The 18897-nt window shown below is 44.1% G+C and overlaps 1 protein-coding gene and 2 long non-coding RNA genes across 20 annotated transcripts in view; 1 reads left to right on the forward strand and 2 right to left on the reverse strand.

The window, feature by feature from the left end:
- LOC120959462 (patronin) overlaps positions 1-4783 on the reverse strand; it is a 59843-nt gene extending 55060 nt beyond the window's left edge. For 16 of the 17 annotated variants that reach the window (XM_040382862.2, XM_040382871.2, XM_049610380.1 and 13 more), the window contains exon 1: positions 2790-4783. In XM_040382862.2, coding sequence (XP_040238796.2) covers positions 2790-2873 — 84 coding nt within the window. In that variant the 5' untranslated portion in view covers positions 2874-4783. The remainder of the gene's footprint in view (positions 1-2789) is intronic. The other variant, XM_040382870.2, reaches the window with a different exon arrangement.
- Positions 4784-4869: 86 nt separating this feature from the next.
- Positions 4870-8674, forward strand: LOC120950910 (uncharacterized). Its single transcript, XR_007452749.1, has 3 exons — positions 4870-5488; positions 5570-7300; positions 7439-8674. It is a non-coding gene; the product is annotated as an uncharacterized LOC120950910 (long non-coding RNA).
- Positions 8675-11855: 3181 nt separating this feature from the next.
- LOC120950909 (uncharacterized) lies at positions 11856-17981 on the reverse strand. Of its 2 annotated transcripts, XR_005751161.2 has the most exons (4): positions 17705-17981; positions 17548-17642; positions 15736-17466; positions 11856-15597 (listed from the first exon to the last, which is right to left on the reverse strand). It is a non-coding gene; the product is annotated as an uncharacterized LOC120950909 (long non-coding RNA). The 2 variants fall into 2 exon arrangements; XR_007452748.1 differs by having other exon boundaries at positions 17548-17981.
- Positions 17982-18897: the final 916 nt, after the last annotated feature.

Below are 18897 nucleotides of genomic sequence, written 5' to 3' on the forward strand. Positions count from 1 at the left end.
CCTTTAACTAGTTTCTCAGTAAAAGTGTTCAACTAAGGATATTTCCTACCAAAATCATTCATATAGCAATGTTTCAGAATTAGTTAAAATAATTTTGCATTCATTTTTAATACTTTTACTATACTATAAGCCATATAATGGTTGTGTTTACCAAAATTGGAGACTTTCATCGGATTAGTCAGTTTTTTCAAATGGAGTTTGACAGTTGGCGGCTGAAATCATGTCAACACTCCATAAAAATCCACACCCAAAACTAGCCTGCGATTTACAGCCGGCATTATTTCAGCCTCAAACCATAATTCTAATTAATAGAATTAGATTCGAGTACCTGCTGGATAACTGTCAAAACAAGGTGGTGTTTACATTTAACCCAAGGTGCATTAAAGAGATCAGGTGGTGGATTCTACAATCAAAGTGTAAGTATACCAGGTGGTCTCATAGTCTGCTTTTTTATAACCAAATTTGAATATCACTTTTTAACAGGACTGGTGAAAACTTTTGATCAAAATTGACTTCCTAGAGGCTTGACGAATACTCAAAACACTCTTAAAATTGTTTATTCAAAAGCAGAAGCGATTCAACCTTCTAAGCACTTACACCTTGGGATAAGCCCACCTGAATATCATAAACACGTTGATAGCTGCTCGAAAACTGCTATACAATGCAGACAGCTGATGGGCTGAAGTTTCAGCATATGAACTTAAAAGGAAAAGGGACCCATTCACAAAATAGTTCCTTTGTGGTAAAACTTGAACAACGAATGGAATTCATATCTTCTGTTTTGTATACAAGAAAAAAGGTAGAAGATGATAAGGCTTTGTACAACGATACATTGAACATTTCTCAAAATCCCAGGTATACGCAAATGACTGGAATGCACTGTACATGTGTTTTTGCAAATCGTGTATCAATAACAAATGGCGAATAAACGCCGCAGGAAATGAGATAAGTGACTGTGTATAACTGGCCAAATAATAATTCAATTTCATTCATTAATTCGACGAATCTCAAATCAAGAATGAACCACACCACACGCGACAAATAAAAAAAACGACAATTCAAGCCGCTTTGGCCAGCCGCAATGGTTCGTCGAATCATTCGTGCACCTTCGCGAAATTGCAGTACGCCTCCCTGACCCACTCCCCTCTTCCACTCTTTCTCACTAGCATCCAAACATGGGGTAGGGGGGTTTACGTTTTCTAAGGAATGGGAACGCCGAAGCCGGCTAAATGGAGTGCGTGTGTATGTGTGTCTGTGTGTGCGCTCGTGCATTGTGTATACCGCCGTCCGGAATTTGATAAGCATTTCTTCATCGCGGCGGCCGTTTTTCTTTTATTGCTTGCTCGTTGCCGTTGCTCGATTACGGCAAGATGGCAATTGTAAGCCGTGATGGTCCCTCCTACAAAACCTACGAGAGTCGCTCTTTGGCGTTGGTTTGGTACATTGGGAAAGGTAAATTGGTACGCCACACATACATGACACACACGCGCGATGAAAAGTTTGTTACACACAGCAATTGGACCAACGAAATTTGGTGTGCGATTTCTCGGCAAGCTTACCACCATTGCGGAGCAAAAAAATCTAATAAGAAAAACAGCAAAACACACATTCGCTAGGAAAAATGTATACAAAAACATGATTCACGACGGGGTAAGCGATGATAAGAAGTGTGTAAAAATCACAACAAAAAAGGCAGCAAGCCAATAAAAACAAAACGAAAAAAAAAACAGAACACATCACAAGATAACAAGATACCGGAGACACACTGATTTCGTCCATCAGTACATTACCGATTGATGTCACAACCTTTTGTGTTAGAAAATATTTGTCACTTGCTAAACGCATCCAAATACAAAACCAGCAGCTTCTTTGTGGTTTATTTAAAATAAAGAACGATAACAACAACAGTTGCATTCCTAGAGATCATGAAGGAAGCAGGTCGGATTTCCTTTATAGTCTTTCTTCCAAAATGGCAAAAATCAATCTGCCGTATAAATTAATGACAAATTGTCAGGTTTATTGGGTCCTAATTCTCCACGAAGTCTACCATAAAAACGTAAATGTAGCTCGCCATATGTTTTTTTCAATCTGTCTTTCTATCTGCTGTTTGTGATGCAAATGAATCTCATTTTGGTTGGTTTAGCAGGTTCTTTATTTCTTTATTTCACTAGACGCAACCTTCACCCGCCAGACAGATGATATGTTTTGTCGCCCTCTTTTTCCGTGTACCGATCGCTCACCTTGACTGTTTTGAAATTTAAATTTGACAGTTCATTCACTGCGGAAAAGCAAAGCGTGGCGTGTGGCAGCAGGAATGCAATGAGCATTAGATCGTACCGTTTAATTAAATCTAATGCAAAAGCGGTCCCAAAATCAGATGACCGAGACCCTTCCCCCGTTTTAGCTGCTCACACAACACACAAAGGAAAAAACCAGGCGCACACGCACACTGTCGCTGTCATCTGTGGCGCTAGTGTGTGCTCCACTAATGCGCCCCCAAACTGTTGCGCAAACTCGCCCACCGCGAAAGGCGACGACACAGACACACACACACGGGGAGCGCGCGCGTTTGTTGTCCCGAGACACAACAGAGAGCTAACTAGATGTGTGTGTCCTTTTGTGGAAGGACTATTTCCCATCTCCCACCGTTACGACGCCAATCGTCGGTCGGCGGTCAACCTTGCACACACCTTGCACGAAGGTGACACCCAACCTACACGGCTACTTGGGTTGTTTTACGCACTTAGGGCGCTTAAAGCAAGACAATCGCGAGGGAAGCAGATACTTACAAATCGGGACTCCTGGGTTTCCATGTCGTACGCAGACCGTGTTGATGGTTGCTGCTGCTGCTGCTGGTGTTGTTGATTTTCCATCTTGAAGGTGCGTTTTCCACACTTTTTTTCTATCTCAAAACTCGCTCGCTCGCTCTCTTTCACACACACTATTTTTCACTCCCACACTCGCTCTCTCTCTCTCTCTCTCGCGCGCGATCTCTCAGTTGCACAGTAAAAAGTTCACCAGTGCGTTGCGGTCGACGGGGCAAACTGCATCACCAACGCTTCTTCGCCCGGCATTGGTGTGACGAAGGAAAGGGGTGAGCACGGGGCAAGGGGGTTGGGTTGGGTGTGGGGAGAGGGGGGGCTGAACGTTTGCAACTTATGCTCTCACACACTCACGGGGTTGGCGTGGGCTGGACACGGAGGGCAGGTTGCATACGGTCGCGTGGCCAGGATTCGCAACTTTTTTTGCTGGCGGATAGGGAGGGAAATGGGAGGAGATCTGTGTGTGTGGAGGTGGGATCTGAATTGAAGCCCCCGGAGAGGTGGTGGTGGTGGTGGTTGTATATGTCAGCAACAACCCCGCACAAATCGAACGAAACGGCTCCGCGAGATGACGAAATCCGCCGATTCGTTCCCCAACGGCCGCCACTGAGCCGGAGCAAAACAACAACAACAACAAAAACGGGCAAAAAGAAGCAACACACACACACACACGCACCGACGATTCACGGAGATGAGTAATCCAAGCAGAACACCTTCCTCCACCTCCTCCTCCTCCTCTTGGCGATGATGATGGCGATCGGGGTGGCGCAGCGTCGCGGAGGATGGACCTTTGCAGCTGGTGCAAATGCTCCCGAATTCACGACCACCTGAACCGTTCACTTCCGGTAGCGCGCACGCAACACTTCCGCACGGATGGAAAAATCAACCTGACAGCGAAAGCCTGCTCAATTGGGCTCCGGTTTTGACATCATTTCTTTCCACTTGTTTTTTTTTTGTTGTTGCTTCTTCTCTCCTCTTTCTTCCTTCGCTCCTATCTCTGCGCACCAGCGCTGGTGCCTTCTGGCTTCAATACATACTACTACCGCACACACTCGCACGCACACGCGCATACACTGACACGGCGACACATACACACGCACACACACACACAAAGCCGACGTTCAATACGGACGCGACGGACACACACTTTCGCTTCCTCGTTTACCGTTGTGGTAGTAGTGTGGTTTAACGCTCAGCACACACACACGCACACAAACACGCACGTACACACGCACACCTTTTTAACAGGCAAAACGCATATTTTACTCTACTTTATACAACACACAGCGAGCGAGCTCGTTTTAGCTGCTTGCACACATTTTTCACACTCCGAAAAGGTTAATTTTTCACTAGCCACCTGGACACAACGCACACACACACGCACACACACACTCGATGCACACCTTTGCCTGGCGTGTGTGGACAATGCTCCGTGAAGTGCCGATTTTCACGGCAAAGGAGGACGTCGCGGCTTTCACACACTTCACGGCACGATCTTGCTGCCTGAACCGAAAAAAAAACAAAACTAAACAAACACACCCATCACACGCACAGCATCTTATCGGCACACAGGCACGCGCTTACGCGTACCGAACACTTTTGTTGCTTTGTTTGCCCGAAGGGGGTTTTGCACCCACTTTTCACCCACTCGCGGCGCGAGGAAAAATTCTTCCACTGACGGTTTTTTTTTTGCTTGCTACCACTGTCGCTGGCAGTGTACGAGGGTCACCACTTCTGCACGCAACAAACACACACGCGGACTTTACGTTTGGTTGGCTGTGAGTTGGCTGCTGTGTCCCGTTCGCAGGTACTGGTACAGCTTTTGCCACGGGCACGCCTGACTTTTACACACTTTACACGAACAAAAAACCTTCTGCCTTCTGCTGCTGTTGGACACAGGCGAACGAAGACGATGACGAGCGACACACACACCCGTCCTGTTCGAGGTTGCGAATGGAAATGCCAAGATGCGTAGACTGACAGGTCTCGGTGCAGCTATCATTTCGGGCGTTCGCCATCTTTTTGCAGCTGATGTTCGAAAATGGGCAAACAAGACGTACACATATGGCTGAACCTTGGTTTATGCTCTGCCTGGCAGACGCGGGCAACAAAAGTGAGTGCCTCATGCGTACGGAGAGTTATCGGTTGTTTTGAGGTGAGCTCCTCCAACCTTGAAAACTTTATCAATGGTGATATTTACAGAAAAAAAGGATAGAATAACAGGCTTTGGTAAAAGATTTTTTAAGGCCCCCCCTATGGCAATCGAAGCAGCCCTGACAAGAAAAACGAGATAGTGTGCGGTTGATCGGTCATGCAATCTGTCAAATATTCAAAAAATAAAGTTTGTTTACATTTTGAACCGAACGATAGCTCTCACGATGTACAACGGCGAATGATTAAAAAAAGGCTACATCGGTGATGAAAATGTTGTGTGTAATGTGTAAAATAGACAGCCTTTAAATTATAAATGGTGGTAGAATCGACTTCGCACGCCTGAAAGCCGTTTAGGGTAAGTAAAACAAAGCTAATATTTGTAATATTAAATCAATTAAAGCGGTATTTTCTATGCAGCTGTTGTGCAACCGTGTTGAGCCGGCGATAGTTAGAAAGAGGGAAGAAAGAATGCCCGCAATCAAACTAAACGATGTTTGATCATGGAAAACAAGGTAAGTTGATAATGAACGTAATCCGCACGGTATCAAAAACTCCTCGCGTTTATTTTTTTAACCACTGGTTTTTTTCTATAGTTAAAAAGCATACAAAGCTCGCTCGCCGTTGGACGCTTGGACAATTACATTAACAATCATTCGGTGATCAGTTTGCGAAACGTCTTGCCGCACGCCTGGTACAGGCCCTTCTTGTCCGCGTCGGTATCGATCGTGGACTGATCGTTCGGCAGCGTCAGCATCATCACCTTCATCTGCGGGTAGTTGTGGTACGGCACAGTTCCGGTCGTCATCTCGATCGCGGTAATGCCGAACGACTAGAAGCCGTATCCGTGGTCCCGCTCCGTCTCCTCCAGCGCCATCCAGCACGACGTGCCGATAAACGTGTGGTACACCTTCTGCCGCGACATGTCTCCATCGGTGGCGAGCCACGCGCTCATCCGCTATATTTAAGGAGCCGTCGTCGCCGGGCAGTATGATGGCCACCTTGATGTCCACGTAATGAGCAATGCGAAATGTGCTCTCAATTGGCAAGCGCACAGCAAGAAACGTTACCGACAGTCTTTGTCGCCGTGAAAATGCTTCTAATGCACGGGTGAGTTGCATTATAACTACAAGCATACGTTTTTTTTCCTTTCTTTAGTTTCAGCTAATGCCAGACGAACGATCGAATGACTGTTGCTTCGGAAGGGAGGTCGCATTACAGATACCGACTTGGACATGATCCAGTCGGTCGGTTGCAGTTGTTCCATGGTGCTTCGGATAAGGCAACAACGGAGAAGCGCTCCGGACGCTCCGGAGAAGCTGATCGAGATCGGCGAAGCGGTGTAGTGTTGTGATATAGTGATTGTGTGTACATTTAAGGTGTAAAGGGTGATTAATGCTAGTAACGTTGTGTAATGTTATGCAGAACAAAATGCAGCATAAATGGCGATGAGCCAGCATTGTTTAAAGGTGCCGGATGTTATACGTTAGAGCCGTTCTTTGTGGTGTGATGTGTTAACATATTAAACCAGTATTAGGATTAGGATATAATTAGGATTTAAACCAGTGCCGTTGAATAAAATAGTGTACAACAGGTTAGAAAACATTCGGTGTATTTTGTTTTGTTTTTTTGAAGCTCTTTCGATTACCTATTACGGAAGCAAATATGTTTCACTAATGTGCAAAAGGTAAGGAATCAGTGATCGCGTTGGTAGGTAATTGCTCGTTTACGGTGTTTCTCCATTTGTATTTATTGTTTCTCGCCCGCTGTGTTTGCTTCCCCATTCCTCATAATGGTGCGTACGTTTCGTTAACAATGTGCATTAGATGGTGATGTTACATGATAAGTAAATGTTGAGCATGTTGGCGGGTTAAAAAAAATATTTTACTTGTCCTGCTCCGTTGGTTGTCTGGTTGTCTGGTTGTCTGGCTGGCTGGCTGGCTGGTTGGATGGCAGAATGGCTCACTGGCTGGTTAGTGCAGACTATGATCGGATGCGCATTTCCCTACGCCGTAGTGCCGGGTGCATCATACGTCGGTGTTGGGTTGCTGTTACTGGGCCGAGCGGATGCGCGTGCACACGTGGGAATAAACGACACGCAACCGTGGTGATATCACAGAAACTATATATTTTGTTCTATTTCATCACAAAAAAATTCTTGCCATTAATTTTTCTTTTTAGGTATTTTATATTGCATCGGTACGATTATCATGTTCAAAGGCTTTATCGAGAAATGCCAATACATAAATGGGTTAGTCCGTTTATATCGGTTTCTCAAACCCCTGCAAGCAATGGTCAATCATTTCAGTCTTAAACTTTTGACGAACGTAAGTATAAAAAAACACCTTAATGGGTTGATATGTTCAATTCCTACTCATGGCCTACTCATTTTCATTTGGTTGTAAAAATACTGCCTATACATTGTTTCATTTTGGTTTTCTCCCTCTCCATCTATCTCTTGATAGGAATGCCTGGTCGCTAGCTGTAGCTTCCCATCGATGTAGGCACCCGATCTTCGAGATTTTACTTCACCTGATCTAGCCATCGAACTCGCTGTGCTTCCTTGCTTCTAGTACCGAACTGAGAGCCGCTCGAACACCTAGCTGCTGGGGCACGAGGATGCCTTCTTCACAACATGCTCCAGCCATCGCAAACAGCCATGTCCGGTGCGGCATACGGCTTCAGTAAGCTCGTGGATGATCATTCGCATCCACACCCCATGCTCGAATTCACCGCCAAAGATGATCCGGAGGATGCGTCGGCCATCGTGTTTCGCCGCTGTCCTTTGCATGCTGTAAAGAAACATACCTATTCATCGTCGGCCAATGGTGCAGCACGAGCGCAACGTGATACATCGTGACATCATCCGGAAAACTTGCAGCTGGGGCACGGTGGTGATCTGAAGATAGCTGATTTCGGTTGGTCCGTGTACGAGCCGACCTTGTTCCGGTACGACGCGGTGCGTTTCGCACGACTATTTATCGCCCGAGATGGTACATGGTCAGCCGCACACAAAAACTGTCGATCTATGGAATTTGGGCGTGCTGGCGTACAAGCTGCTGTGCGGTAAGGCCCCGTTTTTGGCGACCACGTATGAAGAATCGTACCGTAAAATTATGAAGCTGCAGTTTAAGATGCCGCCAGATGTAACGAAGCCGGCGGTCCATCTGATCTCGCGACTGTTCGTTAAGGATCTGGCCAGCCGTATGCCGCTGACACATGTTGCGACCATCCCTGGATTCTGCTGCATGTGCACAAAAAGTAAATAGGTACACTGGTGGACATAAAAATAGGAAAAAAATTTTGGATGTGGAATAAAGGATGTGCAAGTTCTACCGTGGCCTGCGTTGAGTCCTGACCTCAACCCGATTGAAAATCTGTGGTCAACTCGCAAGCATCAGCTAAAGAACCAGCCTGCACGTTCAGCCGATGATCTATGGACACGCTGCAAGGTTATGTGGAAACGCATACCCAGAAGCGAATGCCGTAAGCTCATCGGCGATATGGCCAAACGCTGTCAGGAAGTGATAGCGATTAACGGTCACCACATTGACCGTTAGAATGTGTTTTCGCTCTGTGGAACACCGCAACACCTCCTCCCAACAACCACTTAAACAGTCCTTTTCAGGGATACCAAATATTTCTGACAAGAACTATGTCTTTCGGTCACAGAAAAAAGTTCCTATTTTTATGTCCACCAGTGTACTGGTGCTACCATGTACCATTTATCGTTATGTTCTAACTAAGTATGTTTATAAGATACCTGTACCTTTTAGTTTTTTAAACCCTATCTCTTATAAGAAGTAGTGGTATTTGAATTTAATATGAACAAGGCAAGTGTAATGATAAGTAATGATAATTGTTATTTGTGTGTTCACTCAATTGTTATTATACTTTCTTCATGCTCAACATCTATTATTATTTCAATTATTAACAATAAAATATGGCAAAATATTTTTTAAGCTATAGATCGTCTTTGTATTGAATGAGTGCAATTGATGGGTGAATGAATGCAAACATTATGATGATCAAGACCGTGACCAGCCTCTCGGGGTGCCTTTGGTGTCTCAGTTCTGTATAGAGGAGAGCGTAGAAGGGTATGGCTATATTCTTTTCGGCGCTGCCATGCACCTTTCGGTGCAACGATAAGATAGAGTTAATGTTTTTTTGCACCACTGAAGCACACACCAACCAGCACACACCAACCAGTGATTGACTATCCGGTTAGGTGATACGAATAAGTCTTGTAAGCATTTATACATAACGTCAGCATGACCACGTTTGTCGGCTGTAGCGGAAATAAAGCATAACAATTATTTATTTGTTACGATATAAATAGGAAGAAAGTGCAACGCTGTGCGGTCCCGTGATACAGTCATCAATTCGTACGACCTAATAACATGCCTGTCATGTGTTCAAAACTCATACGGTCCGTCCCCCCGTAGCAAGGATCAATTATCCTCAACTAAACTAAACTAAACTAAACTATCCGGCTGCGTGGTACCAAATCAGTTTCGAAAGCCTGTACAGGTCGACATGTTCGCATCGTTAAGCCAAAAAGAAAGAAAGTGCTGCGTTGTCGTGATCGATACGGTAAAAGTGCTTCCGTCTTAACAGAAGGTGCTCTATCATCTACCAAAATTGTTGTGTGAGAAATGGAACTAGCTTGCAAAAAGGTTTGGTCAGTCTGATTCATGAAAAAAAAAATCAAAATAGTTAGGTGTTTTTACTTCTCTTTTTCCGTTTTGGACATAACTGTTCTCACTAATGGTATGCCTGTACCACTAATTGATTTATCAATGTAATTAAGCTATTGATTACCCACATCAGGATAGTCAGTCCTATGTATGAGGGGGGCGGTCCATACGGGACTTGAGCCCATGACGAGCATGTTGTTTGGAAAACTAGTTTAGTGCATAACAATAAACTTATTTTCCTTCATTGAAGAACAGAGAAGCTGTTGTGGTCCGATCGAACTTACCCATTCTGTCCATCTGGGTATGCCACTCAGCGATAGCAGTCGACGGCTTCCGTATGATGTGTGCGTGGAAGGATGTGCGTGAGTTACAGGTCGCTGACCAGACGATTGAGAGAGAGATAGTGCAAAATAGAGGGAGATCTAACCTACAGCGCACATGTAGTGAGTATTCAAATAGGACTAACGGGCCCGTGCTATTCATTTATAATTAGGGAATAAAGGATTTTATATGTTTGTGTCAATGCAAAGTAATCGTTTTCATCATTGTAGTAACGTCCATGCATCCGACATCAAAGAAGCCAAAGCAATCAGAAACCGATTGAAGATTTTAAAGCTCGCAGGCCACAGCGGGCATTAAGCACTGTTGTGGAAGGTCAGTGTTTTACGAACAAGAGCCCAACTGAATAGGAAAGGACTGTTCAAAGGGGAGTGGTTAGTACCAACATGTGATCGTCCTGATGATAGTTTTAAGAGTGTGTTCCTTTAGTCAAATAATTATTGTTTAAAATACGGTCGAGTAAAATACGTATGTTTGTCAATGATAATAAAAGGTCAAGGCTAAGTATGTAGAGAGAAAAAATAAATAAATAAATAAATAAAAATAAAACATAGTCAACCGATCCTGTTAGTATACGATCGTCAGCAATTGACGTCGCATTCCAGCTAGCACCACGAGGAGGTAGGATTCGGAGTTCCAAGATAGCGGTTGCATAATAATACATCCGCTTCCTGGCATTAGCTAGCCAGCTGGAAAGAGCTCGATGAATTTAAAGTGTTTAAAAATACGAAGAACAATATGTTAATACTTACTCAAACTCCTGAACTGATTGGATGGCACGCAAGATGGTAATGAAATTGTTGGGCTGGGCTCGCTTAAGCTGGTACTCGCGTATATATTCTATTAATGCTCCCCGGTTTGTGCCTTTAGATCTTAAAAAGGGCTTGACACAGCGCCATAAATTCTCGATGGTCTGTGTGTGTACTAATGGATCGCTTGGGTCGACAAAATTTTCGGAATGGTTTATCATCTCGTGCTCATACCCTTTTCCGTCTAGTCCGATGTAGGCACGCCAACCATCCGTCACAATTGTCGTTCCGGGGGCCACATTGTTCATTATAATGCCCTGCAAGTTGCCAGCGTCGCGTTTCTGAACCAGCTCCAGAAAAATCTCTTTTGTCTCCCGACAAATACCACCGACCAGCCAAACCTGGTTGTTGTCCGCGATCCGTCCTCTGTGGTACTTCCGTTTGGTAATGACGGACTCGTCGATCTCCACAGTGAGCCCTTCGCCTCCGATCTGTTGTCGGTGGGTTTCCACATATTCAGCGCTTATTTCACGGAGTATTTTGAACCATTTTAGAATGGCTGTCTTACCTACAATGAGATAAAAATAAAACAAAACAAAAAATTTATCAAAACCGACTGATTGAAAAAAATACTAAAAATAAATTACCGGCTGCACATTCAGCTTCCGCAACCATCCGCGTCGTATTTCGAGACCACTCGAAGGTTATCTCCATCAACTGGGATAGAGACAGCCTCGAATTTTTGAAAATACTATCCGTGCGGACAGTACATTCCCAGCCGGTGCAGCTCGATGTAGGCTTGCAAATCCATTTGCAAGCATTGAAGCGCTTGGTTACCTTCAGCTTCATTTGTCTCTTGCACTTGCTGCATTGTTGCGTTGGCGGCAAGAGTTCCGCTTCCTGCAAAAGACGAACCAACCCCAACTCGTTACACCCGCGGGTCGGAATCGATTACAGCGCATAATAATGCAGCGCTGCGCATAAGGTGCAATGCGCTGTAATCGATTCCGACCCGCGGGTGTAACGAGTTGGGGTTGGTTCGTCTTTTGCAGGAAGCGGAACTCTTGCCGCCAACGCAACAATGCAGCATGTGCAAGAGACAAATGAAGCTGAAGGTAACCAAGCGCTTCAATGCTTGCAAATGGATTTGCAAGCCTACATCGAGCTGCACCGGCTGGGAATGTACTGTCCGCACGGATAGTATTTTCAAAAATTCGAGGCTGTCTCTATCCCAGTTGATGGAGATAACCTTCGAGTGGTCTCGAAATACGACGCGGATGGTTGCGGAAGCTGAATGTGCAGCCGGTAATTTATTTTTAGTATTTTTTTCAATCAGTCGGTTTTGATAAATTTTTTGTTTTGTTTTATTTTTATCTCATTGTAGGTAAGACAGCCATTCTAAAATGGTTCAAAATACTCCGTGAAATAAGCGCTGAATATGTGGAAACCCACCGACAACAGATCGGAGGCGAAGGGCTCACTGTGGAGATCGACGAGTCCGTCATTACCAAACGGAAGTACCACAGAGGACGGATCGCGGACAACAACCAGGTTTGGCTGGTCGGTGGTATTTGTCGGGAGACAAAAGAGATTTTTCTGGAGCTGGTTCAGAAACGCGACGCTGGCAACTTGCAGGGCATTATAATGAACAATGTGGCCCCCGGAACGACAATTGTGACGGATGGTTGGCGTGCCTACATCGGACTAGACGGAAAAGGGTATGAGCACGAGATGATAAACCATTCCGAAAATTTTGTCGACCCAAGCGATCCATTAGTACACACACAGACCATCGAGAATTTATGGCGCTGTGTCAAGCCCTTTTTAAGATCTAAAGGCACAAACCGGGGAGCATTAATAGAATATATACGCGAGTACCAGCTTAAGCGAGCCCAGCCCAACAATTTCATTACCATCTTGCGTGCCATCCAATCAGTTCAGGAGTTTGAGTAAGTATTAACATATTGTTCTTCGTATTTTTAAACACTTTAAATTCATCGAGCTCTTTCCAGCTGGCTAGCTAATGCCAGGAAGCGGATGTATTATTATGCAACCGCTATCTTGGAACTCCGAATCCTACCTCCTCGTGGTGCTAGCTGGAATGCGACGTCAATTGCTGACGATCGTATACTAACAGGATCGGTTGACTATGTTTTATTTTTATTTATTTATTTATTTATTTTTTCTCTCTACATACTTAGCCTTGACCTTTTATTATCATTGACAAACATACGTATTTTACTCGACCGTATTTTAAACAATAATTATTTGACTAAAGGAACACACTCTTAAAACTATCATCAGGACGATCACATGTTGGTACTAACCACTCCCCTTTGAACAGTCCTTTCCTATTCAGTTGGGCTCTTGTTCGTAAAACACTGACCTTCCACAACAGTGCTTAATGCCCGCTGTGGCCTGCGAGCTTTAAAATCTTCAATCGGTTTCTGATTGCTTTGGCTTCTTTGATGTCGGATGCATGGACGTTACTACAATGATGAAAACGATTACTTTGCATTGACACAAACATATAAAATCCTTTATTCCCTAATTATAAATGAATAGCACGGGCCCGTTAGTCCTATTTGAATACTCACTACATGTGCGCTGTAGGTTAGATCTCCCTCTATTTTGCACTATCTCTCTCTCAATCGTCTGGTCAGCGACCTGTAACTCACGCACATCCTTCCACGCACACATCATACGGAAGCCGTCGACTGCTATCGCTGAGTGGCATACCCAGATGGACAGAATGGGTAAGTTCGATCGGACCACAACAGCTTCTCTGTTCTTCAATGAAGGAAAATAAGTTTATTGTTATGCACTAAACTAGTTTTCCAAACAACATGCTCGTCATGGGCTCAAGTCCCGTATGGACCGCCCCCCTCATACATAGGACTGACTATCCTGATGTGGGTAATCAATAGCTTAATTACATTGATAAATCAATTAGTGGTACAGGCATACCATTAGTGAGAACAGTTATGTCCAAAACGGAAAAAGAGAAGTAAAAACACCTAACTATTTTGATTTTTTTTTTCATGAATCAGACTGACCAAACCTTTTTGCAAGCTAGTTCCATTTCTCACACAACAATTTTGGTAGATGATAGAGCACCTTCTGTTAAGACGGAAGCACTTTTACCGTATCGATCACGACAACGCAGCACTTTCTTTCTTTTTGGCTTAACGATGCGAACATGTCGACCTGTACAGGCTTTCGAAACTGATTTGGTACCACGCAGCCGGATAGTTTAGTTTAGTTTAGTTTAGTTGAGGATAATTGATCCTTGCTACGGGGGGACGGACCGTATGAGTTTTGAACACATGACAGGCATGTTATTAGGTCGTACGAATTGATGACTGTATCACGGGACCGCACAGCGTTGCACTTTCTTCCTATTTATATCGTAACAAATAAATAATTGTTATGCTTTATTTCCGCTACAGCCGACAAACGTGGTCATGCTGACGTTATGTATAAATGCTTACAAGACTTATTCGTATCACCTAACCGGATAGTCAATCACTGGTTGGTGTGTGCTGGTTGGTGTGTGCTTCAGTGGTGCAAAAAAACATTAACTCTATCTTATCGTTGCACCGAAAGGTGCATGGCAGCGCCGAAAAGAATATAGCCATACCCTTCTACGCTCTCCTCTATACAGAACTGAGACACCAAAGGCACCCCGAGAGGCTGGTCACGGTCTTGATCATCATAATGTTTGCATTCATTCACCCATCAATTGCACTCATTCAATACAAAGACGATCTATAGCTTAAAAAATATTTTGCCATATTTTATTGTTAATAATTGAAATAATAATAGATGTTGAACATGAAGAAAGTATAATAACAATTGAGTGAACACACAAATAACAATTATCATTACTTATCATTACACTTGCCTTGTTCATATTAAATTCAAATACCACTACTTCTTATAAGAGATAGGGTTTAAAAAACTAAAAGGTACAGGTATCTTATAAACATACTTAGTTAGAACATAACGATAAATGGTACATGGTAGCACCAGTACCTATTTACTTTTTGTGCACATGCAGCAGAATCCAGGGATGGTCGCAACATGTGTCAGCGGCATACGGCTGGCCAGATCCTTAACGAACAGTCGCGAGATCAGATGGACCGCCGGCTTCGTTACATCTGGCGGCATCTTAAACTGCAGCTTCATAATTTTACGGTACGATTCTTCATACGTGGTCGCCAAAAACGGGGCCTTACCGCACAGCAGCTTGTACGCCAGCACGCCCAAATTCCATAGATCGACAGTTTTTGTGTGCGGCTGACCATGTACCATCTCGGGCGATAAATAGTCGTGCGAAACGCACCGCGTCGTACCGGAACAAGGTCGGCTCGTACACGGACCAACCGAAATCAGCTATCTTCAGATCACCACCGTGCCCCAGCTGCAAGTTTTCCGGATGATGTCACGATGTATCACGTTGCGCTCGTGCTGCACCATTGGCCGACGATGAATAGGTATGTTTCTTTACAGCATGCAAAGGACAGCGGCGAAACACGATGGCCGACGCATCCTCCGGATCATCTTTGGCGGTGAATTCGAGCATGGGGTGTGGATGCGAATGATCATCCACGAGCTTACTGAAGCCGTATGCCGCACCGGACATGGCTGTTTGCGATGGCTGGAGCATGTTGTGAAGAAGGCATCCTCGTGCCCCAGCAGCTAGGTGTTCGAGCGGCTCTCAGTTCGGTACTAGAAGCAAGGAAGCACAGCGAGTTCGATGGCTAGATCAGGTGAAGTAAAATCTCGAAGATCGGGTGCCTACATCGATGGGAAGCTACAGCTAGCGACCAGGCATTCCTATCAAGAGATAGATGGAGAGGGAGAAAACCAAAATGAAACAATGTATAGGCAGTATTTTTACAACCAAATGAAAATGAGTAGGCCATGAGTAGGAATTGAACATATCAACCCATTAAGGTGTTTTTTTATACTTACGTTCGTCAAAAGTTTAAGACTGAAATGATTGACCATTGCTTGCAGGGGTTTGAGAAACCGATATAAACGGACTAACCCATTTATGTATTGGCATTTCTCGATAAAGCCTTTGAACATGATAATCGTACCGATGCAATATAAAATACCTAAAAAGAAAAATTAATGGCAAGAATTTTTTTGTGATGAAATAGAACAAAATATATAGTTTCTGTGATATCACCACGGTTGCGTGTCGTTTATTCCCACGTGTGCACGCGCATCCGCTCGGCCCAGTAACAGCAACCCAACACCGACGTATGATGCACCCGGCACTACGGCGTAGGGAAATGCGCATCCGATCATAGTCTGCACTAACCAGCCAGTGAGCCATTCTGCCATCCAACCAGCCAGCCAGCCAGCCAGACAACCAGACAACCAGACAACCAACGGAGCAGGACAAGTAAAATATTTTTTTTAACCCGCCAACATGCTCAACATTTACTTATCATGTAACATCACCATCTAATGCACATTGTTAACGAAACGTACGCACCATTATGAGGAATGGGGAAGCAAACACAGCGGGCGAGAAACAATAAATACAAATGGAGAAACACCGTAAACGAGCAATTACCTACCAACGCGATCACTGATTCCTTACCTTTTGCACATTAGTGAAACATATTTGCTTCCGTAATAGGTAATCGAAAGAGCTTCAAAAAAACAAAACAAAATACACCGAATGTTTTCTAACCTGTTGTACACTATTTTATTCAACGGCACTGGTTTAAATCCTAATTATATCCTAATCCTAATACTGGTTTAATATGTTAACACATCACACCACAAAGAACGGCTCTAACGTATAACATCCGGCACCTTTAAACAATGCTGGCTCATCGCCATTTATGCTGCATTTTGTTCTGCATAACATTACACAACGTTACTAGCATTAATCACCCTTTACACCTTAAATGTACACACAATCACTATATCACAACACTACACCGCTTCGCCGATCTCGATCAGCTTCTCCGGAGCGTCCGGAGCGCTTCTCCGTTGTTGCCTTATCCGAAGCACCATGGAACAACTGCAACCGACCGACTGGATCATGTCCAAGTCGGTATCTGTAATGCGACCTCCCTTCCGAAGCAACAGTCATTCGATCGTTCGTCTGGCATTAGCTGAAACTAAAGAAAGGAAAAAAAACGTATGCTTGTAGTTATAATGCAACTCACCCGTGCATTAGAAGCATTTTCACGGCGACAAAGACTGTCGGTAACGTTTCTTGCTGTGCGCTTGCCAATTGAGAGCACATTTCGCATTGCTCATTACGTGGACATCAAGGTGGCCATCATACTGCCCGGCGACGACGGCTCCTTAAATATAGCGGATGAGCGCGTGGCTCGCCACCGATGGAGACATGTCGCGGCAGAAGGTGTACCACACGTTTATCGGCACGTCGTGCTGGATGGCGCTGGAGGAGACGGAGCGGGACCACGGATACGGCTTCTAGTCGTTCGGCATTACCGCGATCGAGATGACGACCGGAACTGTGCCGTACCACAACTACCCGCAGATGAAGGTGATGATGCTGACGCTGCCGAACGATCAGTCCACGATCGATACCGACGCGGACAAGAAGGGCCTGTACCAGGCGTGCGGCAAGACGTTTCGCAAACTGATCACCGAATGATTGTTAATGTAATTGTCCAAGCGTCCAACGGCGAGCGAGCTTTGTATGCTTTTTAACTATAGAAAAAAACCAGTGGTTAAAAAAATAAACGCGAGGAGTTTTTGATACCGTGCGGATTACGTTCATTATCAACTTACCTTGTTTTCCATGATCAAACATCGTTTAGTTTGATTGCGGGCATTCTTTCTTCCCTCTTTCTAACTATCGCCGGCTCAACACGGTTGCACAACAGCTGCATAGAAAATACCGCTTTAATTGATTTAATATTACAAATATTAGCTTTGTTTTACTTACCCTAAACGGCTTTCAGGCGTGCGAAGTCGATTCTACCACCATTTATAATTTAAAGGCTGTCTATTTTACACATTACACACAACATTTTCATCACCGATGTAGCCTTTTTTTAATCATTCGCCGTTGTACATCGTGAGAGCTATCGTTCGGTTCAAAATGTAAACAAACTTTATTTTTTGAATATTTGACAGATTGCATGACCGATCAACCGCACACTATCTCGTTTTTCTTGTCAGGGCTGCTTCGATTGCCATAGGGGGGGCCTTAAAAAATCTTTTACCCAGGCTTTTAATATGGAAAATTATTTTATTTATTTAGTAATTTATTTATATAATCTATTTTTTATTGAACTTTAAATCTAAACCTAGCTTATGCATTCGCCCCGACAATAATCTGCTCTAATTTTGTTGATTTGTTTTTACGTAAAATATATTTCACGCATTCTTTATGGTTTAACTAGGCTCCCTGTCGGTAATCGGTTTCTCGAGAGCTATCATTAAGTGAAGATAAAATTTGAGCCTTGGTCAAGTATATGTCAAAGTTCTGTGGATTTTCAGGATCTCACGAGGAGTTTTCAGGCACAGTCAGCCTGAGAAAATACCAAGTTGTACAGTCATTCAGCCGTACCGGCGAACTCGTTCGACGAGAAACATTCGTCGCTCATGAGAGGACAGGGTTGTACCGCTAGGTTGGCAAGTACAAAATCTTTACGGTTTTCTAATTTTTGATCTAGAGGGCTATGAAATAAGTGAAAATGAGCGTCGCGGCGAACGTTCCCAGGAACGAACGAGTTCGCCGGTATGGCTGATTATCCGATATACGCTATCGTACGGGACCAAGCCCAATAGCGTATCTCGAGTTTTCGCGTATAGCGGATTCCTTTGGAAAAATAGTTTACACTACCGGTTCGAGGGTTGAAAAATATCGCCACAGAGTTTTGCATTAAAGTTTTTTGGTATCTAACAGGTATCTTTTTCAAAGATTTAATGCAAAATGCTTAAGAACATCATTGAAATTCAAAAAGAGCATACAATAAATCAAAGGATTAGAGTATTTACAAAAAACACATGAAGCTGTCAAATTTAGAGGAATTGCGTACTGCAAATTCGCGTATATCGAGTATCGCGTACTGCGGATAATTGCTTTATTCTCGTTTTGCCCAACAGACCTGACACCTGATACTGCAAAACGGC

This window comes from Anopheles coluzzii, chromosome 3, assembly GCF_943734685.1.
Source record: "Anopheles coluzzii chromosome 3, AcolN3, whole genome shotgun sequence".
Lineage (NCBI taxonomy): Eukaryota > Metazoa > Arthropoda > Insecta > Diptera > Culicidae > Anopheles > Anopheles coluzzii.